Consider the following 25,883-nt stretch of genomic DNA (forward strand, 5'->3'; position numbering starts at 1 on the left):
TCTCCAGGGCAGGGAGATCTGTCATCTCTTCTCTGGAGCACAGGCACGCCATAATTTGTTTGGGAGAATAGCTAGTTACATTTATTCAGCCAGCCTGAAATTTGGGATTTGTTTGTCTCTAATAGTTCTGTGCTTACTCTTTGCCCTCTTACTGCACCAACCTTCATAGCTAAACTGATCGTTGCAGCTCAATTGGATATGCATAATTGGAACTGTGCTTCCATACAGTCCAAGGGAGAAGGGATATCTGAAGTGAGCTGAGTTCTCCTTTTGTCCTCACATTGTCAACAGACTTCAAACTGCAGCCTTAACAGCTTCCTTTCCCACTTGGGAATGTGTTAGGGAAGGGACATATTCATGAAAATTACTAGCCAAGTTTTCTGCAGTAAATAAAACAAGATGTTTTTTCATCCTTTCTCAAAGTGGCAAGTGATTTCAAACAAGGATGGGATAAATGTTGCCTTCCTGGTGTTGGACTGTGATTCCCATCAACCTAGTCAGCCTAGCTAATGGTGGGGGACAATAGGCATAGCAGTCCAGCAATGATTGGGTGGGTGGGGGGGACATGTTCCCCATTCCTGATATGAAGGAGGGAGTTGAACTGGAGAGTGGTGAGGAATGTATTGGGGTGATGGATAGTGATAAGAGGGAAATGCTGAAGTGAATGGAGAAACAGAAAAATCAGGCTTTCACCTGCAATGTTTTCTGAGTTCCTACTATGTAATGATATATAATTCTCCAATAATAGATTCTAGTTTTCACTTAACACATTGGATGTTTTCCCATTTTTCCAGGAACCTTGGATAGAGAACATAATACAGCTTCCACAATAGGAGCAAAACGGTAAGCTATAAAAACAATATTTTTTATTTCAGTTTTTAGAATGTGTCAGTTTCAACTATTCTTTTAATCCAGCTGCTTAATTGAATTAGTGATTTTTTTTCCATTTCAGATCCGGAAAAACACTTCACCAATCAACATCCAAAAAAGCCAAATCAACAGATTCCAAGTGCACAATAGAAGCATTTTTTAAATGAATGTCATATATTATAAGGAAGACATTTTGATCAGTGTTACAGCAGTGCAATTTGAATGCAAAACATATTGCCGAAGCTATTTTCATTGTGTGTATATTTTATATATGAATTTGCACTTATCAAAGGGACATTTTACTCTCAATAGTTGCCTTGCAGTAATTTGATATTTTGAATAATGAAGATGTACTTATGTGAAAAATAAATGAATTGAAGGATGAAAATACATTGAATGAAGTCAGCAGCTCTCAATGTATATTGTTTGTGGGAGTTGGTATTTTTATTATTTGTGGCTATGCTAGAAAAGTGAAATGATTGCCTTTTCATTTGATAATGAACAGATGCACTTCATAAATCTGATACTGTCAATGTGAGCTTTTGATGATCTGGGAAGTAAAACCAAGACTGAAGACTGCTCACCTACTGTGCTGTATAAAAATTATTGCAGGAAGTTATGGTACTTTGTAGTCAAAATATACGTCGTAGGATAAACACTAAGATTTGTGAGCCTTATCTACATACAACTACAAATACGCATGCACCCACAGATACACTTTAATGTAAACAAGACATGCTTTCATTCTATAACTTTTCAGAATTTCACGTGCTACACAGACTGAAATAAATTAATATAAAGCACCTAAAGTAATTTTATGCTACTTTTGTAGCTCAAATGTACACAAGCTGATACAAATTTAGTTCTAGTCTCTTTCATTTGAATTGAATACAGCTTTAAAAAAAATCTTCTTAATGTCCTGTAAGAGCTTGCCAACATTTACAAGTACTTAGGAAAGACCTGTGTTTTAGCACCTGCATCTTTTATATTATATGGTCTTGCAGAAAACTTTTCAGTAAGATTGTCCAAAAGTACTTTGCCTTCCCAGAATGGCTGGCCATGTTAAGGAAGCGATTCACTTATCCAGATTCCCCCTGCTACAGTTAGACTATTCTGGTGTAAACAGATTCAGTCTAAAAAAATTAGGTTAGGAAATTGTATAATGAAGTAAGTCCTGTCAGTGTGCTGTCTTTTAAAATTATTATTATTATTGCATTATTATTTCAGATACATTTTTAAATGGTCAGAATAAGAGGCAGTCTTATGTTAAGGTATTTTACCACCATGTTTTAAAGGATATGTAGGAAACAATGTTCATGTATAAATATTAATATATTTTGTTCTTTACATTAAGTATGTATTTTGAAATAAATTTTATTTGTAATGTAATGTCAAAAACAGTTTTATCAAGCTTCATTTCCATAATTGTGGACCTCAGTGTAATGCAAACTAATAAGAAGCTTTGTAAAATATTTGAACATTATTAAAAGTGCACTTTAGTTATTAATTTTGTGGTAAAAGCTTCCTTTAGCTTTCCTTGCTCTACCTGATCAATCCATGCTGTATTCTCAACAGCTCAGTCTCGTGGAACAGATTTTTAGCTGTGGTTAGTTAAATTGCTCTGAAATCACTATTTGGCATTTCTACCTCCACTTTGTCACATAGTCCTCTTATTTCAAAGAATAACAGAAGTGAATAGTGGAAGAAAGTATTTTAGCATTTGGAGACATAACCAACTTATTTCATTGGATGTTGCCAGTGACTACAGCACACTTCTATTTTTGTAAAATCCCAGGCCAATCACAGAGGCCCACCCTAAAAATCAACTCCGCATATTTATAGCCTAGTTTTTTCGCCAGATAAGCACAGGTGAAATGAAGTCGCATGCAGGTAAGGAGGCTGGCAGAGAAAAGATAAAGCAGTCCAGTCTCTGCAGCACACAGAACAGAAACCAAGCAGGAGAAAGTGATGTACAGCTGTATTGTGTGTATTTATGCCTTACTTTTTCTCTGGGACAGCTGAATAAATATCTAAAATGCTGAAAACTGGCTGTAGAGCTCTATCCCGAATGGCATTATGAAATCTTACCTCTGGTTTCTATATCATACTAGCTGTGCCCAGCCACACGTTGCTGTGGCGAAGTATGGTGGTATGGGAAATAAAGTATTGAGGAATTGGTGGTAGTTCAGATAAAGGGTAAAGGTTTTACCCTGACATTAAATTGGGTTGTGTCTGACTTTGGGGGTTGGAGCTCATCTCCATTTCTAAGCTGAAGAGCTGGTGTTGTCCGTACACTCCTCCAGGGTCATGTTGCCGGCATGACTGCATGGAGCGCAGTCGGAGCAGTACCAGAAGCTGGGGCTAACAGTGGGGGCTCTGTCCGCTCCCCCGATTCAAACCTGAATGAATGCTGTAATTAGGGAAAATGATTAGCATGTAATGGCCTTGCAGCTTTAAAGCCTGGCTGTTTCCTCCCTGAGTGAATTTTTTTTTGGGAGGTGTTAGCTGGCCCTGATTGTTTTGTGTCTGGAATTCCCTTGCTTTCAGAGTGGTGGTGTTTGCGATATTTTATGTGCTTCTACTGTCTGTGGCCCTCAGAAAACAGAATTTGCCAGACTTTAGTGATGGGAAGACTTTGTTGGGAGGTGTTAGCTGGCCCTGATTGTTTCCTGTGTGGAATTCCCCTGAATTTTTATATATTCTGATTTTAGTGTTTTTGAATACTTGGAGCCAAATTGTATTCATTTTCATGGTTCTGGAAGAATTCTTTCTTGGGAGGTGCTAGCTGGCCCTGATTGTTTCCTTTGTGGAATTCCCAATTTCCCTGCTTTCAGAATGTTGCTCTTTATTTACTGTCCTGGTTTTAGAGATTATATTGTTGTGTATTATTCTACCATAGTAATTATTTCATATTACAGTAGAATCTCACTTATCCAACATTCACTTATCCAATGTTCTGGATTATCCAACACAGTCTGCCTTTTAGTAGTCAATGTTTTTGTAGTCAGCGTTTTAAATTCATTGTGATATTTTGGTGGTAAATTTGTAAATACAGTAATTACTACATAGCACTACTGCGCATGGAACTACTTTTTCTGTCAAATTTGTTGTATAACATGATGTTTTGGTGCTTAATTTGTATAATGATGACCTAATTTGATGTTTAATCGGCTTTTCCTGAATCCCTTCTTATTATCCAACGTATTCACTTATCCTGCCGGCCTGTTTATGTTGGATAAGTGAGACTCTACTGTATATTTAAAATCTTATATTATCTACTTAGAATTGGATTATATGAGGTCCCTTCTACCCAGCTGGATAAAAGGCACACTGAAGTGGATTATATGGCAGTGTGGAGTCAAGATAATCCAGTTCAAAGTATATAATATTAGATTGTAAATGGGTTATATAGCTCTGGAAGGGCCTTGAGTCTACACTGCCATATAATCCAGTTAAAATATGATAATCTGTATTTTATAGGCAGTGTGGAAGAGGCCTAAGTGAGGCCAAACTCTGTCTGTCCCCTGGGCCGAGTGGGTTGCTAGGAGACCAAGTGGGCAGAGCTTAGCCTTCCAAATGGCAGCAATTGTATAAAAGCAATTATTCCTCTCCCTCTAATTAGGACTTTATTTTTCTTTCTTTTTTGTTGTATCAACCTAGAGGCGTGGATGATGGGTTGTGTTGTCAAATTTTGAGGTTGGGGGGCCTTTAGTTTTGTTGTTTTGTCGGTCGCCAGGATTCCATCTCTTATATATATATATATGCTTCACATTCTCATCCACATTTCATATCGAGTCACCATTTTCAGTGTTGGTTCAGCAGGTGTAAAATTAGCACACAGACTGATAAAAAGTTTTGAATCTTCAACCCCTAACTGATTTTCACAGCACTCCTTCATTTGCAGTTTGGGACTGGATTGAAAGCGGGCATCATTTGGGGAAGCTGAATTGGTAGCTGAATGGAGCAATGCCCTAATTTTTGCTCCTTCCCTATAACTAACCCACTGACTGCAAAAATGTAACACAGAATGAGCTTCTCTTATTTGAAATCCTTCCAAATCCAATGTATTAGGAATTGTGGGAGTTGAAGTCCAAAACACCTGGGCTGAAGCTTGCCATGCCTGATCTACACTGTAGAGTTAATGCAGTTTGACACCACTGTAACTGCCATGGTTCAATCCTATGGAATGTTGGGAGTTGTAGTTTAATAAGACCTTCAACGCCTCATCAGATTACACATCCCAGGATTCCTTAGCACTATATCATGGCAGTTAAAGTGGCAACAAACCATTAATTCTAGATTGCCCTTGAGATAGCAACACCTTTGGTTTCTGATGTTTTCATGTGCACAAACTGTTTCATGCACAAAATTATAAATATTGTGCATAACATCTTCAACCTATCAGAATCACAGTTGGAAGAGACCTCGTGGGCCATCCAGTCCAACCCCTTGCCAAGAAGTAGGAAAATCATGTTCAGAGCACCCCGACAGATGGCCATCCAGCCTGTTTAAAAGCCTCCAAAAAAGGAGCTTCCACCACACTCTGGGGCACAGATTTCTACTGCTGAACAGCTCTCAGTGAGGAAGTTCTTCCTAATGTTCAGGTGGAATCTCCTTTCCTGTAATTTGAAGCCATTGTCCCACGTCCTAGTCTCCAGGGCAGCAGAAAACAAGCTTGCGCCCTCCTCCCTATGACTTCCCCTCACATCTTTATACATGGCCATCGTGTCTCCTCTCAACCTTCTCTTCTGCAGGCTAAAGATGCCCAGCTCTTTAAACCACTTGGCATAGGGCTTGTTCTCCAGACCCTTGATCATTTTAGTCACCCTCCTCTGGACACATTCCAGTTTGGCGACATTTTAGTTAAGTTGCGGCGCCCAGAATTGGACACAGTATTCCATGTGTGGTCTGACCAAGGCAGAACAGAGCAGTAGCGTGACTTCCCTGGATCTAGACACTAAACTCCTATTTATGCAGGTCAAAATCCCATTGGCTTTTTTTGCCGCCTCATCACATTGTTGCCTTGTGTTTAGTTTGTTGTCCACGAGGACTCCCAAGATCTTTTTCACACGTACTGCTGTCAAGCCAGGCGTCCCTCATTCTGTATCTTTGCATTTCATTTTTTCTGCCTAAGTGGAGTATCTGGCTCTTTACCTGGCTCTTTACTCAGGCCTTTAGTTAAAGATTGCTCATCCCCATAGCAATCTGTATCTGTGACCATTCCTGTACCGGTTTGCACTTTTTACCTATGTCAACTTGATAAAGATACAGGGTCTATTCCCATCCCAATTTGCACTTCCAAGAATTTGCAGCACTTTATCAGTCACCTCGTGTTTACAATATTTATACGGTGCACCTTACCCAGTCTACTTTTACAACCTCTCCGTTTTAATCCATGTTTTTATTAGTTCTTGTCATTTGTTTTTATTGGCTAATGTTTAAATTTTTATAATTGTGCATGTTTTTTGTCTATTGTTGTGTTTTATATTGCTATTGTTTTTATTCGGGCTTGGCCCCATGTAAGCCGCCCTGAGTCCCCTTTGGGGAGATAGAGGTGGGGTATAAAAATAAAGTTATTATTATTATTATTATTATTATTATTATTATTATTATTATCTTGCATTTGTCCCCACTGAACTTCATTTTGTAAGTTTCGGCCCATCTCTCTCGTTTTGGATTCTGCTCCTGCCTTCTGGAGTATTGGCTATCCCTCCCAATTTGGTGTCATCGGCAATCTTGATGATCATGCCTTCTAACCCTTCATCTAAGTCATTAATCAAGATGAAGAGGAAGCATTGGGGAGAATCACCAGGCATGGGTAAACTTGGGCCCTCCAGGTGTTTTGGACTTCAACTCCCACAATTCCTAACAGCCTACTGGCTGTTAGGAATTGTGGGAGTTGAAGTCCAAAACACCTGGAGGGCCCAAGTTTGCCCATGCCTGCTATACTTGCTATTCTCCCAGGTGCCACAAGGCTCTTTGGTTGCTCATCTGAATGAAGGTGGAGCAGGCCCTTCTCAAACAAAGGCTGGGTTCACCTGCTGCGGCTGCTGCTCCTGGGCAGGGAGTCGCCGGGCGAGGAAGGAGGGTTGGCCTTTGCTTGCCCCTCGGCGCCATGGAGGCGACCTGGAGCCGCGCCGTCAAGAGCCTGACGGGCCTGATCGGGAATTGGAACCCCATTCCCGACGAAAGCGACAGCGCAAGGGCCGCGGCGGCGGAGGAGGCGGCCAACGCGGAGATCCGTGAGTTTTCCTGCCAAGAAGGAGAAGGAGGGAACAAGCAGAAACCTCTTTGGGAGAGACCCCTCCCTCTGTTCTCTGGTCCTTTTGGTTCCCTCCTGACTTGGGCTTCTCTCTGGCTCCTGTTTCTTAAGCGGAGGACCCCAGCCGCTGCTTTTTTTGGGGAGATCCCTCTCGCCTTTGGTCGTTTGGGGGGAGACCCAACCCAGACCCTGAGACCCTCCTCCCCTTGTCTGTCTCTCTCCTTTGAGTCCATGTTGCTGAAAATAGTTGCGTTCTGGTCACAAGTTGAAAAGAGAAACTGAGTTGTTGTGAGTTTTCCGTACTGCCTCCAAACGTTTCGCCCACATCTATGGCAGGCATCCTCAGAGGCAGTGAGGTCTGTTGGAAACTAGGCAAGTGGGGTTTATATATCTGTGAAAGGTCCAGGGTGGGAGAAAGAACTCTTGTCTGTTGGAGGAACGTGTGAATGTTGCAATTAATCACATTGATTAGCATTGGAAAGCCTGGCTGCTTCCTGCCTGTGGGAATCCTTTGTTGAGTGGTGTTAGCTGGCCCTGATTGTTTCATGTCTGGAATTTCTCGGTTTTCTGAGTCTTGTTATTTATTTACTGTCCTGATTTTAGAATTTTTTTAATACTGGTAGTCAGATTTTGTTCATTTTCATAGTTCCTCCTTTCTGTTGAAATTATCCACATGCTTGTGGATTTCAATGGCTTCTCTGTGTAGTCTGACATGGTGGTTGTCAGAGCGGTCCAGCATTTCTATGTGCTCAAATAATAGGTTGTGTCCAGGTTGGTTCCTCAGGTGCTCTGCTATGGCTGACTTCTCTGGTTGAGTTAGTCTGCAGTGTCTTTCATGTTCCTTTATTCGTGTCTGGACAATGCTGTGTTTGGTGGTCCCTCAGTAGACTTGTCCACAGCTGCATGGTATATGGTAGACGCCTGCAGAGGTGAGATGATCCCTCTTGTCCTTTGCTGAATGAGGCATTTGTTGAATTTTCTTAGTGTGTCTGTAGAAAGTTTGTAGGTTGTGTTTCTTCATCAGCTTCCCTATGCGATCAGTTCTTTCCTTGATGTATGGTAAGAACACTTTTCCGCTGGGTGGATCTTTGTCTTTACTCTCGGCTTCAAACAAAGGATTCCCCCAGGCATGAATCAGCTAGGCCTTGTAGCTGCAAGGCTTTGCAGTGCTAATCAAGGTGATTAATTGCAACATTCACACTTGCCTCCAACAGAGAGTTCTTTCTCCCACCCTGGACCTTTCACAGATACATAAACCCCCCTTGCATAGTTTCCAATATACCTCACAACCTCTGGGGATGCCTGCCATAGATGTAGGTGAAACATCAAGAGAGAATGCTTCTGGAACATGGCCATACAGCCCAGAAAACTCACAGCAGCCTTCGAGAACACATTGAGAAGAGAAACTTCATAAGAGTTTCATAAGATTGGAGACCACAGATATTTAAAATACCTGGTGTAACTAAATGCCATGTCCACCTGCACTATATTTGTGGAGACTGCATATTGAAAGTTGAGAACCTGGGCCAAAGTTCCTTCTCAGATTTGAAATTGTTGGAAAGGAGAATGCTGCAGTACTAGCCTGTCTCGTCTGTTTGCTTAATTCTCTTCGAGGACTAAAGGGAAGGACAAACATTTGCTTTCGTTGTTAAGCTTATTTATTCTACCTTTTCCACCAAAACTGGGACTCCTTTCCCCTGTTATGCACAAGATATAAATGCCTAAAGGCAGCGTAGGGCCTTTCTTTTTCCCCCTGAGCAGCTTATAATTAGTTATAAAAGTGGGTTTCCAGTTTCCCTTTTGTCGGGTTTCTCTGTACTGTACTATAATTTAACATTTCTCTTTCATATTACTGGTACTGTATATTGAAAACATTGACTACAAAAATGGCTTGGATAATCCAGAAGCTTGGATAAGCGAGGCTTGGATAAGTGAGACTCTACTGTATATCCAACAAGTAATCTATCTCTGCTTGTTTTAATCTGAATAAGTGAACATCCCAACATTTTATATCTCCAGACCTATACATAAGGTCTTTCTCTTTACCTCTGACCCCTTCTACACTGCCCTATAACCCAGGATCTGATTCCAATTATCTGCTTATCTCAGGTTATATGACAGTGGATACTCATATAATCCAGTTCAAATCAGATAATCTGGGATCAGATCCTGGAATATAGAGCATGTAGATCCAGCTTTAGATATATATTGATGAAATGGTTCCATTCTTTTAAGAATGAGTCCAGTGCCTTACTCTTTAACAACATGGTTAACCTGTCCATTTATACTTAAAATCAAATCAAATAGAAATACAACATACCCCTGATTAAAAGTTTATCTACTGCAACATAAGAAAAAATATGTTTCTATTTTGTAGTTCTTCCTGATGAAAAAGAATTCCAGCATGCTGCTAAAACTAATAATCTGGACACTATGGAAAGACTGTTTAAGAAAAAAGTTAATATTAATGCTGCAAATATTGTAAGTATAAAACATTCAAGTTCCCAAAACAAACCAATCATTGATTAAACCACAGTAGTTTGTCAAGTAGTTTGTCAGCTGTTTTGGCCTTCAACTCCTAGAAATCCTAACAGCTGGTAAACTGGCTGGTATTTCTGGGAGTTGTAGGCAAAAACACCATGGGACCCACAGGTTGAGAACCAATGCTTCATTGGCTTCTAGTTTATCAACATTTTCGTCTTTTCTATAGGATCTCCTCTTCTCATGATATGGCCAAAGTACCATTGGACCCTTCCACACAACTGAATAAAATCCCACATTATCTGCTTTGAACTGGAATATATGGCAGTGTGGACTCAGATAACCCAATTCAAAGCAGATCTGCCTTGATATTCTGGCTTATATGGCTGTGTGGAAGGGCCCATAGTCTCACTTCAACCATTTTGGCTTCTAGGAAGAGTTCTGGCCTGATTTGTTTTAGGACCCATTTAATTGTCTTTTAAGTGGTCCATAGTATCTTTATTTATTTAGGTATTTATTGCTTAGGGAGAAATATGTCATTGGTCCAACAGATTATGCATGTTTCTATTGTGGCCAAACTTTGTAAGTTTGAGAGCTGGCTAAAGTCAGTGAAATCAAACTTACTGCTGTCCAAGATATTGAATTTCCAACCACAACCTACTTTTCCTTGATTAGGCGGAGCTATTCAGCTTTCTCAGTCAAGAGATGCTGAAAGGAATGAGAGCAGTTGCCAAATGCTGGAGACCAGACGAGACGTGTAGGTGCTACACAGTCTGATCTTCACTTGTAAGAATCATATAGAGCATTCTTGAAAATCCATCTCACCCAGCATATTCCTATTTTGAATAATTACCATCTGGCAGACGATACAGGGTGACAAAGGCAAGGACATACAGACTTGCTTTGAAGCTGCAAGGCTATTCAATGCTAATCAAGGCGGCCAATTGCAACATTTACACTTTCCTCAAACTGACAAGAGGTCTTTCTCCCATTCTGGAGATTCCATTTGCCTAGTTCCCAAAAGATCTCACAACCTCTGTGGATGCTTGCTATAGATGTGGGTGAAACTCCAGGAGAAGATGCTTCTGGAACATACCATACAGCCTGAAAAACTCACAGCAGCCCAATATTGGTATTAATTCCTATCTGTGCATCTGGCAGTGGATTTTAAAATGCATGAAAACAGGTCTATTTGCATATACTTGTTCGCCTCCTTATGAACAAATATTGTACTTTTCTACAGTAGTCAGATGTCTGTCTCCAAATATTTACCTACTTGACCAAACTCATTGAGCTTATCATTCTTATTTATATATACTGTATACGTTCACCTATATTTGTGGAATTATAGCCTTTATTTTCTTAACAGCGCAGAATTTTGGCATAGTATTAATGATTAAGAACTGGAATCTGCAATTTTATATGCTCCCTCCCAATAACTTATTTTGCTCTTGACCTCATCATCACAATATCCTGTGCCTCAATTTTTATATTTTGCTTTCTTCTTATTTTAGCTGAAGCGCACAGCTCTCCACTTTGCTGTTGCAGGAAATCATATATCTGCCGTGGACTTTCTCCTCCATCACAAAGCTAGAGTTGATATTGCTGATAAGGTGATGAAAATGGTCCTTTAATATTACTTTACCTTTGCTGACACTGAGAAATAGGAATCTTTTACAGAAATGCTGACATTGATAGGTGATGGTCCATCTTGCCCTCGATTTTCAAGGAGAATCACTGTATAATATGGAATGTTGACTATTTCCTTGTAAACATGTGAAAAATAAAATTACAGAGAAATTTTAAGGCTGGCTGAAGGACTACCAATTACACTTTATCTGCCAGAGAATGCTGACAGCTCACCAAACTACAACTCCCAGGATTCCATAGCATTGAGCCATGGCAGTTAAAGTGGTGTCGAACTGCGTTCATTCAACAGTGTGGATGTGTTCATAGTCTCAGCTTCCCATCTGCAGTTCTGGGCTAATACTAATAGGTTGAGGCACCATCTACACTACCATATAATCCAGTTTCTGAATCTGAATTTGAAGTTAATTATATGGCAGTGTAGACTCATATAATCCAGGTCAAAGCAGATAATCTGGATTCAGAAACTGGATTATATGGCAGTATAGATTCAGCCTGGATCTAAAGTGATTTCAGAAATAATGTATTTTCAGCAGCTTGAATGCTGGAAAAAAGTACATATGAGGTTTCCTACAGGACTACTGAGATGGTGCTGCCCCAGAGCAAATCCCCATTTGTTATGCTAATTAATTATGCTATTCCATGCAATATAAATGAAGAACAGTTTTGAATTTCATTGTGATGTCTTGCATTTTTTCCCTCTTTGAAGCATGGACTTGTTCCAATTCATCTTGCTGCATGGACTGGAAATCTGGACATAATGCGGATGTTAATTAAAGCAGGTGCTGATCAAAAAGCTAAGAACCAGGTTTGTTACAGATATATACAAAACAATATTAAATAGTTATATGACAGGAGAATTCCTAATTCTGTTTTACAGTCTGCTTTGTCTTCTCCTTAGGAAGGAAGAAATGTCCTCCACTTTGCAGCTCAGAATAATAATGTTAGAATAGTTGACTATTTCATCCAGGATCTTCACTTGCTTGATCTCAATACTCCGGATGAGGTATTATGAGCAAATGACATATTATGGGCTATCTACAGTTTGATACTAGTAATGTTTTGTGAATGTTTTTCATTTAAGAATATCTATGGTTAACTCACAGTCATGCATTATCTATATTTTCTGAATATAACTTTTTGTGTCGTTCTGATCTGCCTTGACCACCAAAGGGATGCATGTGTGTTAGACTGGACTGAAGCATTTGCCACAAAGGATTGGTCCTACAATCACGTTTTGCCGAAGGAGACCAAGTAAACACGAGTCTTTGATAAAACCTTGAAAATAGTTACAGAAAGATCCCAAATTCACTCTTTCACATCATTTCTCAAAAGGGTTACAAAACTCAACAGATATTTGAATCTTGCTTGCCAAATAGATAACAACGTACTAAATAGACCTACATCTCTCTGATTCAGCAGAAGCCAGTTTCATATGATGTTTCTCCAGATTTTTTAAAAAAAGTCTTCTCTCCCTTCCAATAGATGATTCAGGCCTCATTTGATTTCAAAGGATCAGCCAAAAAGAAATCAAATAAAATATCAATTTACTTGTGAGCCCTGCTAAATAATACCAATGGGACTTACATCCAGGGTAAGATATTCAGGATTGGAGACTATTAGTCTAGCAAGATATCTGTAATTGAAACCTGGTTGTTTTTTTAGAGAAAAGACTGTATTCTGGTTTCTTTCTGATTCTTCTGTAAACTTTTAGTGATGGAGTTGTCTCTGTAAAAGCTGTGTACTCCCCTAAAAGGGGATAAATCAATATTGCCTTTGATCCTTTTTATATCTGTGTGGTTTTGAAATCCACTTTTCTACAGGAGGGTTAACCAAACTGTGCTTTCTGGTTAAAGCACATACCCTCCAACATTGCACAGATGGAAACTAGGAGACATGTAACCAAACAATATCGGATTGTGGTCAAGATGGCAACAAATATCAATGAGGAGAAACACAAAAGCCAGGGAAGGCTGCAGCAGTTTGCTTTTTCCTAAGTTTACTGAGAAGGCCAAAATTCATCTTCTTCCCACTCCTTCCTGCTGAGCTAGTTGTATAGTCATCCTGTTTTCTTCTATATCAATTTGATCTTCTGGTCCTCATACTTAAAATACTCTATCATTTTGCTTATGAGCAAATAACTTTTACATTTATTCATTTATTAATTAATAGCATTTATATTCCACCCTCCTTACCCCAAAGGGGACTCAGAGCAGATTACAGAATACATATATGGCAAACATTCAATGCAGTGATACAGAAGGACAGACAACAGATAGCGGTATATATATATATATATATACACACACACACACACACACATATACATATATACATATATACACAGTGTTCCCTCACTTATAGTGGGGGTTACGTTCCAGGATCACTTGCAATAAATGAAAATCCGCAAAGTAGGGATGCTATATTTATTTTTATATTTATACATTATTTTAGTAGTTATATACTATTTTAAGTCTTTATCAACCAATTGTGTGTTGATAAATCGCCTCCTTCTCCTCCCGTTGCCGCCTTGGGCTCCTTTTCTCTCTCTTTGGCTTCTCCTTCCTCCCTTCCTTAGGCTGTATGTTGTAATTTTTTGTGATTTATAATATTTTTTTAGAGTTTATTGAAAAATTGCGAATCCGCGAAAAGTGAACTGTGAAGTAGTGAGGGAACACTATATAGGCATTTCCCCATCTTTGGCGTCCTGGAGGTTGTGCTCGATTTTGGCCACAGGGAGTGCTGTCACTCCATTTTCCATTTTGAAGAGCCCTGATCACAGTCTTGCTCCTTTCTTTTGATTGCTGGTATTTTCTGGTATTTCCTTTTGCATGGTGCCATAAAATACCTCCCACTTAAACGGTACCTAATTTATCTACTCACAGCAGTTTTTGACCTGCATAGGTGGGCAGTGAGCTGGCCTGAAGGTCGGGCACTCACCCTAACCTGGGCTTCGAATTGCCAACCTTTCGATTGGCGAGATTTATTGCAGCTGGTGATTAGCTAAAGCCCGGCAGTAGTTGAAGTAAGATGAGGACAATGGGAGAAAGTGGGGGTGGGGGAGGAGAAAAAGCCTGGTATGTTTTTTTTAATGCTGAAAAAGTGGATTAATTACAAGTGTCCCTGCAAAATTGAGACAATTGAAGGGTGTCAGCATGTATGCTACAAATGCCTGCTACGTGTAGCTTTCCATCCTTTTGGCATGTGATGATGTTGCACTTCCCCATCATGCTTTACATAGCCATCCTATTTTCTTCTATATCAATTGGATCTTCTGGTCCTCATACTTAAAATACTCTATCATTTTACCTATGGGTAGAATTCAACCATTTTAAAAGCTCCTTCCTACTTTCCATAGTCATTTCTGTCAGCTTTGTTTTCTTACCCTTAGAAATTTGACATACTGCTTTTATCATTGCTGAAAACTTGGATTCATGATGGATGGAGGAGCGGTAGTGCAAGAAATAAGTGGCTCAAGTTATGTCAAACTTCATTAATTCTAGTATTGATCAGGCATGGGCAAACTTTGTCCCTCCAGGTGTTTTGGACTTCAACTCCCACAATTCCTGACCTCAGGCCCTTTCCTTTCCCCCCTCAGCTGCTTAAGCGGCTGAAGGGGAAAGGGAAGATGCTCAAGGCCAGGAATTGTGGAAGTTGAAGTCCAAAACACCTGGAGGGACGAAGTTTGCCCATGCCTGGTGTAGATGCACCCAAAGTTTAATGTCTCATCAACGCAGTCATGGCATTTAAAGTGGAATCATTGTGCATCACAAGTGATAGTTGCAGAGGGTGTTTGCAGTTAGGCTAGAGGTTATATGGATTCTTGTGGTTGGAGGTTATCTTTACCTGCTTTATGGTTCCTGGTTAGCAACTTTTCTGCAAGAGCTTTGTTTTTTACTAACCTCTTTAATTCTTATTGTTTTCTAGAAAGGTAGAAAGCCATTCCTTCTGGCAGCTGAATGGGGCCACGTAGAAATGGTAAACGAGCTGATTTCTCTTAACTTATCCACCACGCAAAAGGACAAAGTAAGTCTATTACAATAATTGCAATAAAAGCTTATTATTTGACTTTTTAGTAAATGAATCGTCAGCTAAAACTATATACTTAGCCATTGTGCTAATCACTGTAAAAAGATATGGTGTGAATTATGGCAATGAAGACAATGAAAAAGAATGTTCAGTGCTTTATTTCACTTTGGTGTTCTGTACATACAGGTTGTGTAGTTACTCATTTTAGAATATTTATTTATTTACAGCATTTATATTCTGCCCTTCTCACCCCGAAGGGGACTCAGGGCAGATCACATTGCACACATAAAGGCAAACATTCAATGCCATGACACAGAACAGAGACAGAGACAAGACGCAGGCACTGGGCTAGCCTCGAATTCATGACCTCTTGGTCAGAGTGATTTGTTGATTTGTTGCAGTTGGCTTGCTTCCCAGCCTGCGCCACAGCCCGGTCCTAATATGATAGAATATTTAGCATCCTCATTAACAATTCCATATAGTGGGTTCACCTAATTAAAAGTTAACATATTTATTTAAGATTTTTAAAAAACAAATCTATGACCATGTGCTACCCAGTCCTCCGCATTGTTAGTGCTTTATTTTGGTAAATATTAGATTTTTATTTGTATCCCAACTTTGGGATGTTTACATATAGAGGAAAATAAATTTTATCCTCCACAGGGGAGAAAAGCCATTTAAATTATTCATCATGACATGAATTAGATCCAAAGAAAGGCAGAGAGGAAAAATAAATGGCTGGAAACCACTATCTTCCAATTTCCAACTTTGTTACTTGTGTACATCTGAATGGCACAATGGCTCAGCAATGGTTTCCCCCTTCTTCCCCATGTTAATATTACTTTACTCACATAATATTCTTAGTTATGCCCAGATTTCAACGTAGAATCCTAGAGTTGGTCTTTGTTTCAAGATTGTTTGGAAGTTATAATTTCTGTGTGTCTTCTTATAGGATGGAAATACTGCATTGCACCTGGCAGCTAAAAATGGCCACCATGAAGTGGCAGAAGTTCTCCTTGGTCAGTGGGAAGACATAAATGAGTTCAATGAGGTAAAAAAGGATGCACATACTGCCCAATATTTTGCAAGTGAGAACCAGAATTCCTGTGGCTGAGCAACACCAGAGTGTGCAGATGGCAAAGATTATTAATGAGAAAGAATAGACATATTAGTTTACTTTCTGCCTGAGCTCCCTTGGAGGACAAGATTTCATTGCCTTTTCTCCTCTCTCATTGAGGGCGCATCCAGACAGCCCCTTTAATGCGGGACTTGCAAATGACATCTTTGGAAAACACGAATTAATTCGCCACAAACCAGGAAAACCCTAGTTTGTGGCAAATTAATTTGTTAGTGTGTTTATTTCGCGCCTTCCAGGAAGGTGCAGGATAAACCCACTACTTCCGCTGTCTGGACTGCAGTCCACACAGCAGTCCCGTGGTTTTCTGGGCTAATTTAGCCCGAAAAACCACAAGGACACCTACCCCTCCCCCAAAGCCCCCCAACCCCCTTGAAAAGTTAATTAATTTACCGGGCCTCCATGAGAGTGGTCCGACAGCTCTCCTCGTGCATAGCAATGACGCCAGGAGAGCTGTCAGACCACTCTAACGTAGGTCTGGTAAGTTAATTTACTTTTCAAAGGGGTAGGAGGGCTTTTGGGGAGGGGGTTAGAGTGTCCGCATATTCACCCGGAAATTCCGGTATGTGTGGATGGTGACCCGGGAACATTCGCGTTTTTTAAATGCGAATGTTCCTGGGATATCTGTGTGTGTGGCACCACCCTGAGTTGAGTGCAAGCTACTTTTTCACTTTGAATGCAGCTTGCAGCTAGTGAAGTAAAATGAGGACAGAAGTGGGAAAGCGAAAGCAAGGAGAGAAACTGGGACATGTTAAAAGCAAGTGAAAAGTGTGATGATAGATGATTACTTGGGACCGTTCCTGTCAAATCAAGACAGTCAGAAATATGAGTATATAGAATAACAGAAAGAATGAAGGTACAAAACAGATGAAGTGCACAAAGCATAACAAAGGGCTCCTTCCACACAGCTGAGTAAAATCCCACATTTTCTGCTTTGAACTGGGATATATGGCAGTGTGGACTCGAATATCCCAATTCAAAGCAGATATTGTGGGATTTTTCTGCCTTGATATTCTGAGTTATATAGCTGTGTAAAAGGACCCTGTCTTGGACATTTCTTCTGAATTTCTGGCCACTTCCCACTATAAGCCAGTCTTCTTGTTTTAGATCTCCCAAATTGACCTGCTGTGATGAGGGTTGTGTACTAAAAAAAATCAGTATCAGTAATGAATTAAAGTACAGATGTAATCCAGTTTGCTTTCATAAGTGGATCAAGATGAAGGTCTCATTTTGTCTATTGCTTACGGACTCAAAGATGTTTGGGATGGCCTTGGCGAGGATAATAACACAATATTGCCAGATATGCATTTCTTGGTAGTTAAAAATCTACACTTCTTTGCTTCCTTTTATGGAGCTCAGAATTGCATACATAGGGATCCAGGCTTTGCCCATCATGTGGTATCTATGCTGTAATTAGAATTACTAGTGGAACTTTTGCCTGTTGGTCAGTTGGTAACCAAAGGAGAAAACTACCAGAAAGAAAAAGTGGCAATCTTGTAGATTAGTTTGTGTGAGACAATTCCATCAAAATAATTTATATTCTGTACCTTGCATGCCTGCACACATCACGGTTTCACTTATTTATCTTAATTCAACAGCTGGGTAGAAAAAGGTAATGACTGTTTCCGACAATTTGAAAAACTCTTTGTTATCGAAAGAAATTCTTCATTGCCACAGGAAAATATTTAAGTGCCTGCCTAGAAGCCTGGTGATAACTCTATTTTAATGTTATACATAATTTTTCTTTATTGTGTTGTTTCAGGAGGGTGAAACACCTTTTTATCTGGCTGTGGCAGGGGGCCATGAAAAATGTGCTGATCTCTTACTGGAAGCAGGAAGTGATATCAATATCTCAAACAAAGTACGCTGACATGCTTGATGTTCTTCTTTAATTCACTGAGATAACATTTTTGAGCCAGTTTAAGTGAAATCATGTGATGAGCGAAATCACAACATCATGTAATGGCTCATTGTTTAAAGCAAAGATGGGCACTTGGGGTCCCCCAGATGTTTCTGGACCACAAGTTCCATTATTTCTCACTACTGGTTCTGCTGGCTAGTTCTGCTGGGAGTTGTTTTCCAACAATATCTAAAGGGCCTCAAGTTGTCTATTCTAGAGCCTATGAACTGTGGTAATTATAATGTCAAACCAGGGGTGCATCTACATTGTCCAATTAATGCAGCTTGACACCAGTTTAACTGCCAAGGCTCAGTGCTATGGAATCATGGGAGCTGTAAGTTTAAAACTAAATATCTAAACTTTCATCATATTCCAAATGATAGCACAGCAGTGTCTTTAACTGCCTGTGAAAGGCACGCAGGGATGGGGCCATCCTGGTCTCTCCTGGGAGGGAGTTCAAAAGTCTGGGAGCAGCCATCAAAAAGGCCCTCTCCCGTGTTCCCAACAAACACACTTGAGTGGGTGGTGGGACAGAGAGAAGCCCTCCCCAGATAATCATAGGAATCTGACAGGTTTGTAGAGAGAGAGACGGTCTTTTAAATAACATAGACTGAATCCATATAGGGCTTTATAGGACAAAACCAGCACTTTGAATTGTGCCTGGAAATAGGTTGGCAGATAATGGAGCTGTTGCAACAGGGGGATTGTCCCAGATACCAACCTAGCCACTGCTCTTTGGACCAGCTGAAGTTTCTGAGAACCTTTCAAAGGCAGCCCCACACAGAGTGCATTACAGTAGTTCAACCAGAGCATTACCAAGGCAGGTACTACCGTGGCCAGATCCAACTTCTCCAGGGAAAGGTGCAGTTGGCACATTAGTTTTGACTGTGCAAAAGCACTCCTGGTTACTGCTGATACCTGGACCTCCAAGTTCAGAACTGAATCCAGGAATATCCCCAAACTGCGAATCTGTGTTTTCAGGGGGAGTTTGACTCCATCTAATCAGGCCGAATCCCTATTCCCAGATCTGTCTTTCAACTAACCATGAACACCTCTGTCTTGCCTGGATTAAGCTTCAATTTGACCTAATCCAGCCCATTACAGCTGCAAGGCACTGGTTTAGCACAGGAACTTCCTTGAAATTAGGTGGAAAGGTGTGATAGAGTTGGGTGTCATCTGCGTATAGGCTTCATAGAACTAAAAAGCTTCCATGGCCTTTTGCTATGGCAGTTAACATGGGTCAAAAACTACATTAATTTTGCAGTGTAGACGCACCCATGGCTAAGTGGAAGAACTTACTTTTTAATTTGGAAGATGATTGGCTCATCGTCTACCTCCCACCTTTCACTTTAATCATATTCTCCTTTTTTGTTATTAAAAAGGAATCCTGATCTTCTGTTTCTCATCATGTGTTAGTTCAAGAAAACTCATCATGATTGATACCTTTTTGGCAGACGCTAAAAGGAATATTTTTTTATTCTAATAAAGTTTTAAAAGCATGTAAATTAGGCTGTCTCATTATTTGCTAATGGTGCTTCTTGGCTAAAACATTTCACTGTCTATCTGAAATCAATGGAATAACTGTCAGGAAAAATAGCCCTGACTGTCATTCTTGGAAACTTGATTTTCCAGCGTTTCATGTCATAAGCAGCATAGTCCCTTGCATTTTAAATCAGACTGTCAATTCCTCTGTCCATTCCTTGTAAAGAGAACCTTTGCTGGAAGAGACTCAGGCCCCTTCTACACTGTTCTATATCCCAGGATTTGATCCCAGATTATCTGCTTTAAAATGGATTATATGAGTCCCCACTGCCAGATAACCAGGGATGAACAGATCATCTAGGATCAGATCCTGGGATATAGGGGTAGTGTGGAAGGGGCCTCAGTGTGATGCAGTGGATGGAGTATTGAACTAGGATTTTGGGATCAGGATTCAAATTTCCACTTAGCCATGGAAATCAATTGGATGACTTTGGGGAAACCATACTCTCAGCCTCAGAAGGACGTAATGGCAAACCTCCTTTGAGGAAATCATGTCAAGAAACCCCTGTGATGGAATCACTAAAGAATCAGAGTCATGATGAAGGCATGGAACAGCCACTATAGTTTAAATTTGGGGATCATGATGATGGTTGGAAACTTTTATTTATCAAAATGAAAACAAGCTGTATGCTGGCATACTCTCTACTCATATATTCACTTTGCACACACCTCCAGTTTTGGTGAAGATATATGGGTTATTAAATTATATTTGGTCTTTCATATTTGTGGGGGATTGAACTTGCTGTGGATTCCAAAATTTGCAGCTGCACAGATTATGTTATATACACTGGTGTGGTAAAATAGTATATCTTACATAAAATGGCAAAAAAAAAATCAAAGACTTTCGATAGAGAGTCCGAGGATCGGTGAAATGTGTACACAGCAGTGTAGTTGTTGGTGTGTAGCAAAGTCAAAGGTTGGTTTTTGTTTTGTTGTTGTTGTTGTTTTTTATAAAAGAGCCACAGTTGCTTGAATCCTCAGATCCAGAGTCTGTAGATATGAAGAATCAATTGTACAGTTTACCTTTTAGATAGAATGGACAACTGTGATTTACAATCCTTTCTCCTCTCTCTATTGTCTTTTCCTAGCACAATGCAAATGCATTACACATTGCAACCCAGAATGGACATACATCTTTGGTCACTTATCTTACTAGTAAAAATATAAATTTGGAGGCTCAACCTCAGGTGAGTTATTTTTCATGGATTTTTACTGCTGGTTACTGAAATTTGCCTAATTCAGGACATAAAAGAAGAACCACTGTTAATAAATAATGAGAATAAAGACATTAAATCCAGGCATTTCAATGTGTGCTGATGTCAGTGGGAGAGTGTTAAGCATCTGCCTGGATGTTTTTCAGAAATCAATGAATGTTAAATATAATTTATTCTGGCAAGATCATGCCTATTAGCTTCAACTTTTTCAAGCATTGTTATCATTGTCATTGTCACCACCACCACCACCATCATCAACATTCCATCTTTTTTCTTTGTAGTAGTTGGAGGGATCTTTCAAAGCGTTAGTACTGTAAGATGGTTTTCGATTATTTCAAAGTCTTTTGCTTGTGTTTGCTTGAGGTAGACCATTCTTTTGCCTCCTCCATCTACTTTTCCTGCCTTGAAATTTGACATAGAGGCTGTGGTTTTCTAGGAGCGACTGGATAGTTTTTGTAAAATCATTGTCCCAGGTAATATGGTAGACTTTATGCTGAATTTTTGATTACTTGATACAAAGCTAGAAATAAAGCATTTTACAAGAGGAAAAGAAATGTAACTAAAACACACAGAAAGGGTAGTCCTTAAAATAGCATTAAACAGTCTATACAAATAAAAAACAATTGAAAAGTAGAGCACAGACATAGTGCAGTACACTAAGTAAAGCCTCTTAAAGCAATCCGTTCCCCCAAATTATTCTGTATTAAAATGAGAATCCTCTGCCCTCAACAGGACAGCAAAGAGGAAGCTAACCTAGCTTCCCTAGGAAGGAGGTTCCAGATTTTGGAGCAGCCATGGAGAAATCCTCCCTTGCATTTCCACTAAATGTGTCTCTGGGGGTTGTGGGGTTGGGAGAAGCACCTCTCTGGAACATCTGAGAACTTGGAAAGACTTACATGAACAAAGAGGGGGCCCCAGATAGACTGGACCTAGTACAGAGTTTTGAAGGTCATATAAAACAAAATGGAAATCAATTGTTAGCTAGTGGAATTGTAGCAAGAAGGAATTGTGTATCTCCTGTTAAAATCTGTTTGCATGTCTTTGTATCAGCAGAAGTTTCTGAACACTTTTTTAAAGGCGGCTGCATTAGAGATCCCATTACAGTAATCTAAACAGGGTGTACCTGAGGTATATGCCACCATATCTAAATTAGATGTTTCTAGGAACATGCAGTTGTTGCTCTAATTTTAATTATCCAAACAAACATTTGTCTGCTACAAAAATCTGAACAGCCATGTTGAAGGTTGAATCCAGAAGTAGACCCAAACCATGCACCTATACCATCAGGAAGAGTATAGCAAATAGCAGACAGGCAGAAACACCATTCCATTGCCCGGCAGGATCTTTGTTTTGTCTAGATTCCATTTTAATTAGTTTTTCAATACCCTTTAGAAATGCAGGCATTAGTTTAGTATGGAAAAAGCTTTCTTGGAGTTAGACAGAAAGGAGAAATAGAACTCCCAGAGTACCGGTAATCTCCCAGAGGTTTTATGTATATAAACTTAACAGAATCCCAAGGGACTCCATAAACCAGCCAGAGAGTCACATAGGGATTTTCAAAGCCTGCCTTATAGATTAGTAGTCCCTTTAGAAAACAACACAGCTACCATACCATACACCATCCCATGCATGGGACAATGTGTGCAGGATTGCAGCCTAAAACTGTAGTTTGAAGACTCACATAATTTTTGATGCACTGGGAATTTTCACAGAAAAGTGACACTTCTTTTAAAGAAAAGATTAATGCTACAATCTTTTTCTCAGAATAAATTGTATATATTTGTGGGAGAGAGGAGTTTTAATATCCTAGCATATTTTGAGCTGAGACTATATACAAGGTAATCTGCACTGAATATTACTTTGCTGGTATCATCTAAGTAACATATTTTGTTGAATATTAAAATATTTTGTCGCATTTTAAAATCTTTACCAACCACAAAGTATAATGTTGTTTATGTTATTTCTCACTAGCTGTTAATGATAGATAAGGTTCATCCCAGTTCATTTCAACAGACAGAATCTATGATTGCTTCTAATATTGTCATGCTGTATATATTGCTGAGATGGAAAAAGTTAAAAAAGGAATTCATTTAAGGAGTTGCTCTGGTAATGTTTCATGAAAAAGTAGAGGCTAAGAATATAAATGAGTTTATATGCCTCCTTGATGTTTTACCCTAATTCATGTTTTTCAAGTTTCAGGCTGTATCAAACTGTACAAGTTGATTATAATTTTCTATTTTTCACATTTTGCGTCTTGTTCTTTATCATATTTGCATTCTGCCATTTCTGAAAGAAGCTTAGAATGGTGTTTAATTTATTCCATCTTTGAGACCCACAGAAATAGTCTTGCTTTTTTCTGCCCAAAAAAAATGTGGCCCCCTCCCCAGTGATCAAGCGAGATTTTCTGGGAACAAGGAATACTTGAAGTAACTGTTTTGATTTTTCTTTTGTTTTCAGCAAAAGAATTCTCCTCTCCATTTGGCCATCATAAAAAATAGCTTAACTGTGGTGAATAATTTAATAGATGCCGGCCATGACATAAACTCTCTCAATCAGGTGAGCAATTGTCCTTAGAGACATAATTTTAAGATGAAAGATTATTTCTATTTCTATTTCCATCTTTTCTTCTCCTCTTTACGACTCAAACAAATTGTTAATACCAACTAGAGTAAACCCATATAATCAAAGAGATAAATAACACTTGAGTAAATTCTGCTTGTGGACAAACAATTACTCTTAAGCCTGTCTATTTATAAAGATAAGATGCGTAAATCATCATTTTTTGGTGTGTTTCAAGTCAGACCTGTTTCTTTAGTTTATCATAATGTCACCAAGCAAAGCTGTTGGATTTCAACACACTTGCAGGTTTTAATACCTTAGTTCAGGGCTTCTTAAACTTTTTCCACTCTCTACCCCTTTCCGCCTCATAAACGTTTAAAAACCAAACATTTACTGATAATAAACCAGCATTTGCAAGGCTTGCTAAACAGGCTAATTTTTCTTTTTATGGAGTCCAGCTGAAGCATTTTTTGCAGAGTTCACATTGTTGCTAACAGATTCTTGTAAATGGATAGTGTTCAGAAACCAATTAAGGTAAAGATAAAGGTTTCCCCCTGACATTAAGTCTAGTTGTGTCCAACTCCGGGGGTTGGTGCTCATCTCCATTTCTAAGCCGAATAGCCGGCATTGTCCGTAGACACCTCCAAGGTCATGTGGCCGGCATGACTGCATGGAGCGCCGTTACCTTTCCGCCAGAGTGGTACCTATTGATCTACTCACATTTGCATGTTTTCAAAATGCTAGGTTGGAAGAAGCTGGGGCTAACAACAGGAGTTCATCCCACTCCATGAATTCGAATTGCCAACCTTTTGGTCAGCAAATTCAGCAGCTCAACAGTTTAATCCACTGTGCTGTTTACTGTTGCCAAATTCTTTGTGACCACAACATTGATAAAATCTGTCTAAAGCAAGAATGAACAACCTGTGCTGTAGCTCCCAGAACACAGAGAGACTCTGCTGCAGTCCTCCAACCGGCCTCTCCCCATCAATGCTTAAAAATTATATTGTCTCCCCCCCCCCCCCCCCACATAGTAGTTTCTGCTTTACTTTTGCTAATGGTGGTAGTAAAGCAGCAGTCACAGCCACCATTAGCCTTCTTTCTTCTCCCAGCAGCACTGGACCTTTCCAGATTGCTGTTTTATCATAAGTGATTGGGGACGATAAAACTTTGATCAGGGTCACTGGGGAGGAATAACCTCTCTCCTAAGTGACTCAGAATCAATTAGCATTGCTTTATCTATCTTGCCTCTCAGAGTGAAAAAGTAAGGCAGTGATCTTCATTGGGTCATGTCAGGATTGCAGAAGAGACTAAAACTAACGATGCTAATATGATGGAGCAAAACAAGCGTCTGCTGAAAGAAAGTGGACAGAACCATTTCCAATGTTGTCATCCTAAGCAGACTTTCATAATAATAGCATTGTACTTGTTCAACCCCAATGTTTTCTGGCAGAAGACATTACATAACAAACTAGGCTTCTCCAACCTGATGCTTTCCATATGTGATGAACAGGACATGTGCATCTGGCTGTTTCCTTGCGGACGTGATGAACCAGTTCCCAGGGATTGAATAATGCAGTTTATTGGATAGGGAGAGAACAAGAGAGGAATATATCACTGAAATGATAGGCCTCTTACATGCAGAGCCTCTCCACACCCTTCTCTTAGTTGATCATTGTATGAAATGAAGAGAGGCGTTTCTGCTATGAGGAATTTAACTCATAGGTGCTGGATGGCTCTATTCAGTTTGATTTTTGCAAGTGGCATTCTTCCACTTCACTTTGTAACAGCAGCAAGTCAAGTGCAATTGCCATCTGCAATCATGATTAACATAAATATGCTTTACCCAGGATAGCAATGAAGCTCTGTCGGAGCAAACCTTATTGTGGAAAGACAGTCTCCTGTGCTTTTAATGTAAACACCAAACACGTTACATAACACAGATTATGCAGAGATGCAAGTTATTTTTCTCTGTAGGGTAGAGGAGAAATGTTTGAAATAATAGATAGTGGCTTGAACCCAGCATCTTTTCATAAGGAAAAGGAAGAGTTATATCCATTCACATAGATATTCCAATCTAGAGTAGAATATTTTAGAGCAAAATAGAAAAGGAGAAAATCTACATTGATTCCCTCTTTGTCTTCTGAAAGGTTTCTCTGGGCGGTGGAAGCAATGATAGTGGTCATCATCTTTCATTATACCTTGCTTTTTTTTTTTTTTTGCAAAACCAACAATCAAAACAAGTAC

The 25,883-nt window shown here is 39.5% G+C and overlaps 2 protein-coding genes across 6 annotated transcripts in view; both read left to right on the forward strand.

Annotated features, from left to right (window-relative positions):
- Positions 1–2,377, forward strand: part of polk (DNA polymerase kappa) — a 45,055-nt gene extending 42,678 nt beyond the window's left edge. For all 5 annotated transcript variants that reach the window (XM_008102937.2, XM_003216253.3, XM_008102938.2 and 2 more), the window contains 2 exons: positions 795–843; positions 953–2,377. In XM_008102937.2, the coding sequence (XP_008101144.2) occupies positions 795–843; positions 953–1,037 (134 nt within the window). In that variant the 3' untranslated portion in view covers positions 1,038–2,377. The remainder of the gene's footprint in view (positions 1–794; positions 844–952) is intronic.
- Positions 2,378–6,844: 4,467 nt separating this feature from the next.
- Positions 6,845–25,883, forward strand: part of ankdd1b (ankyrin repeat and death domain containing 1B) — a 31,116-nt gene continuing 12,077 nt past the window's right edge. Inside the window, exons 1-10 of the mRNA XM_008102934.3 lie at positions 6,845–7,112; positions 9,510–9,613; positions 11,128–11,226; positions 11,970–12,068; positions 12,162–12,266; positions 15,188–15,286; positions 16,242–16,340; positions 18,187–18,285; positions 20,955–21,053; positions 23,538–23,636. Of these exons, the coding sequence (XP_008101141.2) occupies positions 6,866–7,112; positions 9,510–9,613; positions 11,128–11,226; positions 11,970–12,068; positions 12,162–12,266; positions 15,188–15,286; positions 16,242–16,340; positions 18,187–18,285; positions 20,955–21,053; positions 23,538–23,636 (1,149 nt within the window). The 5' untranslated portion in view covers positions 6,845–6,865. The remainder of the gene's footprint in view (positions 7,113–9,509; positions 9,614–11,127; positions 11,227–11,969; positions 12,069–12,161; positions 12,267–15,187; positions 15,287–16,241; positions 16,341–18,186; positions 18,286–20,954; positions 21,054–23,537; positions 23,637–25,883) is intronic.

The sequence above is a fragment of the Anolis carolinensis genome, chromosome 2, assembly GCF_035594765.1.
Source record: "Anolis carolinensis isolate JA03-04 chromosome 2, rAnoCar3.1.pri, whole genome shotgun sequence".
In the NCBI taxonomy this organism is placed as follows: Eukaryota; Metazoa; Chordata; class Lepidosauria; order Squamata; family Dactyloidae; genus Anolis; species Anolis carolinensis.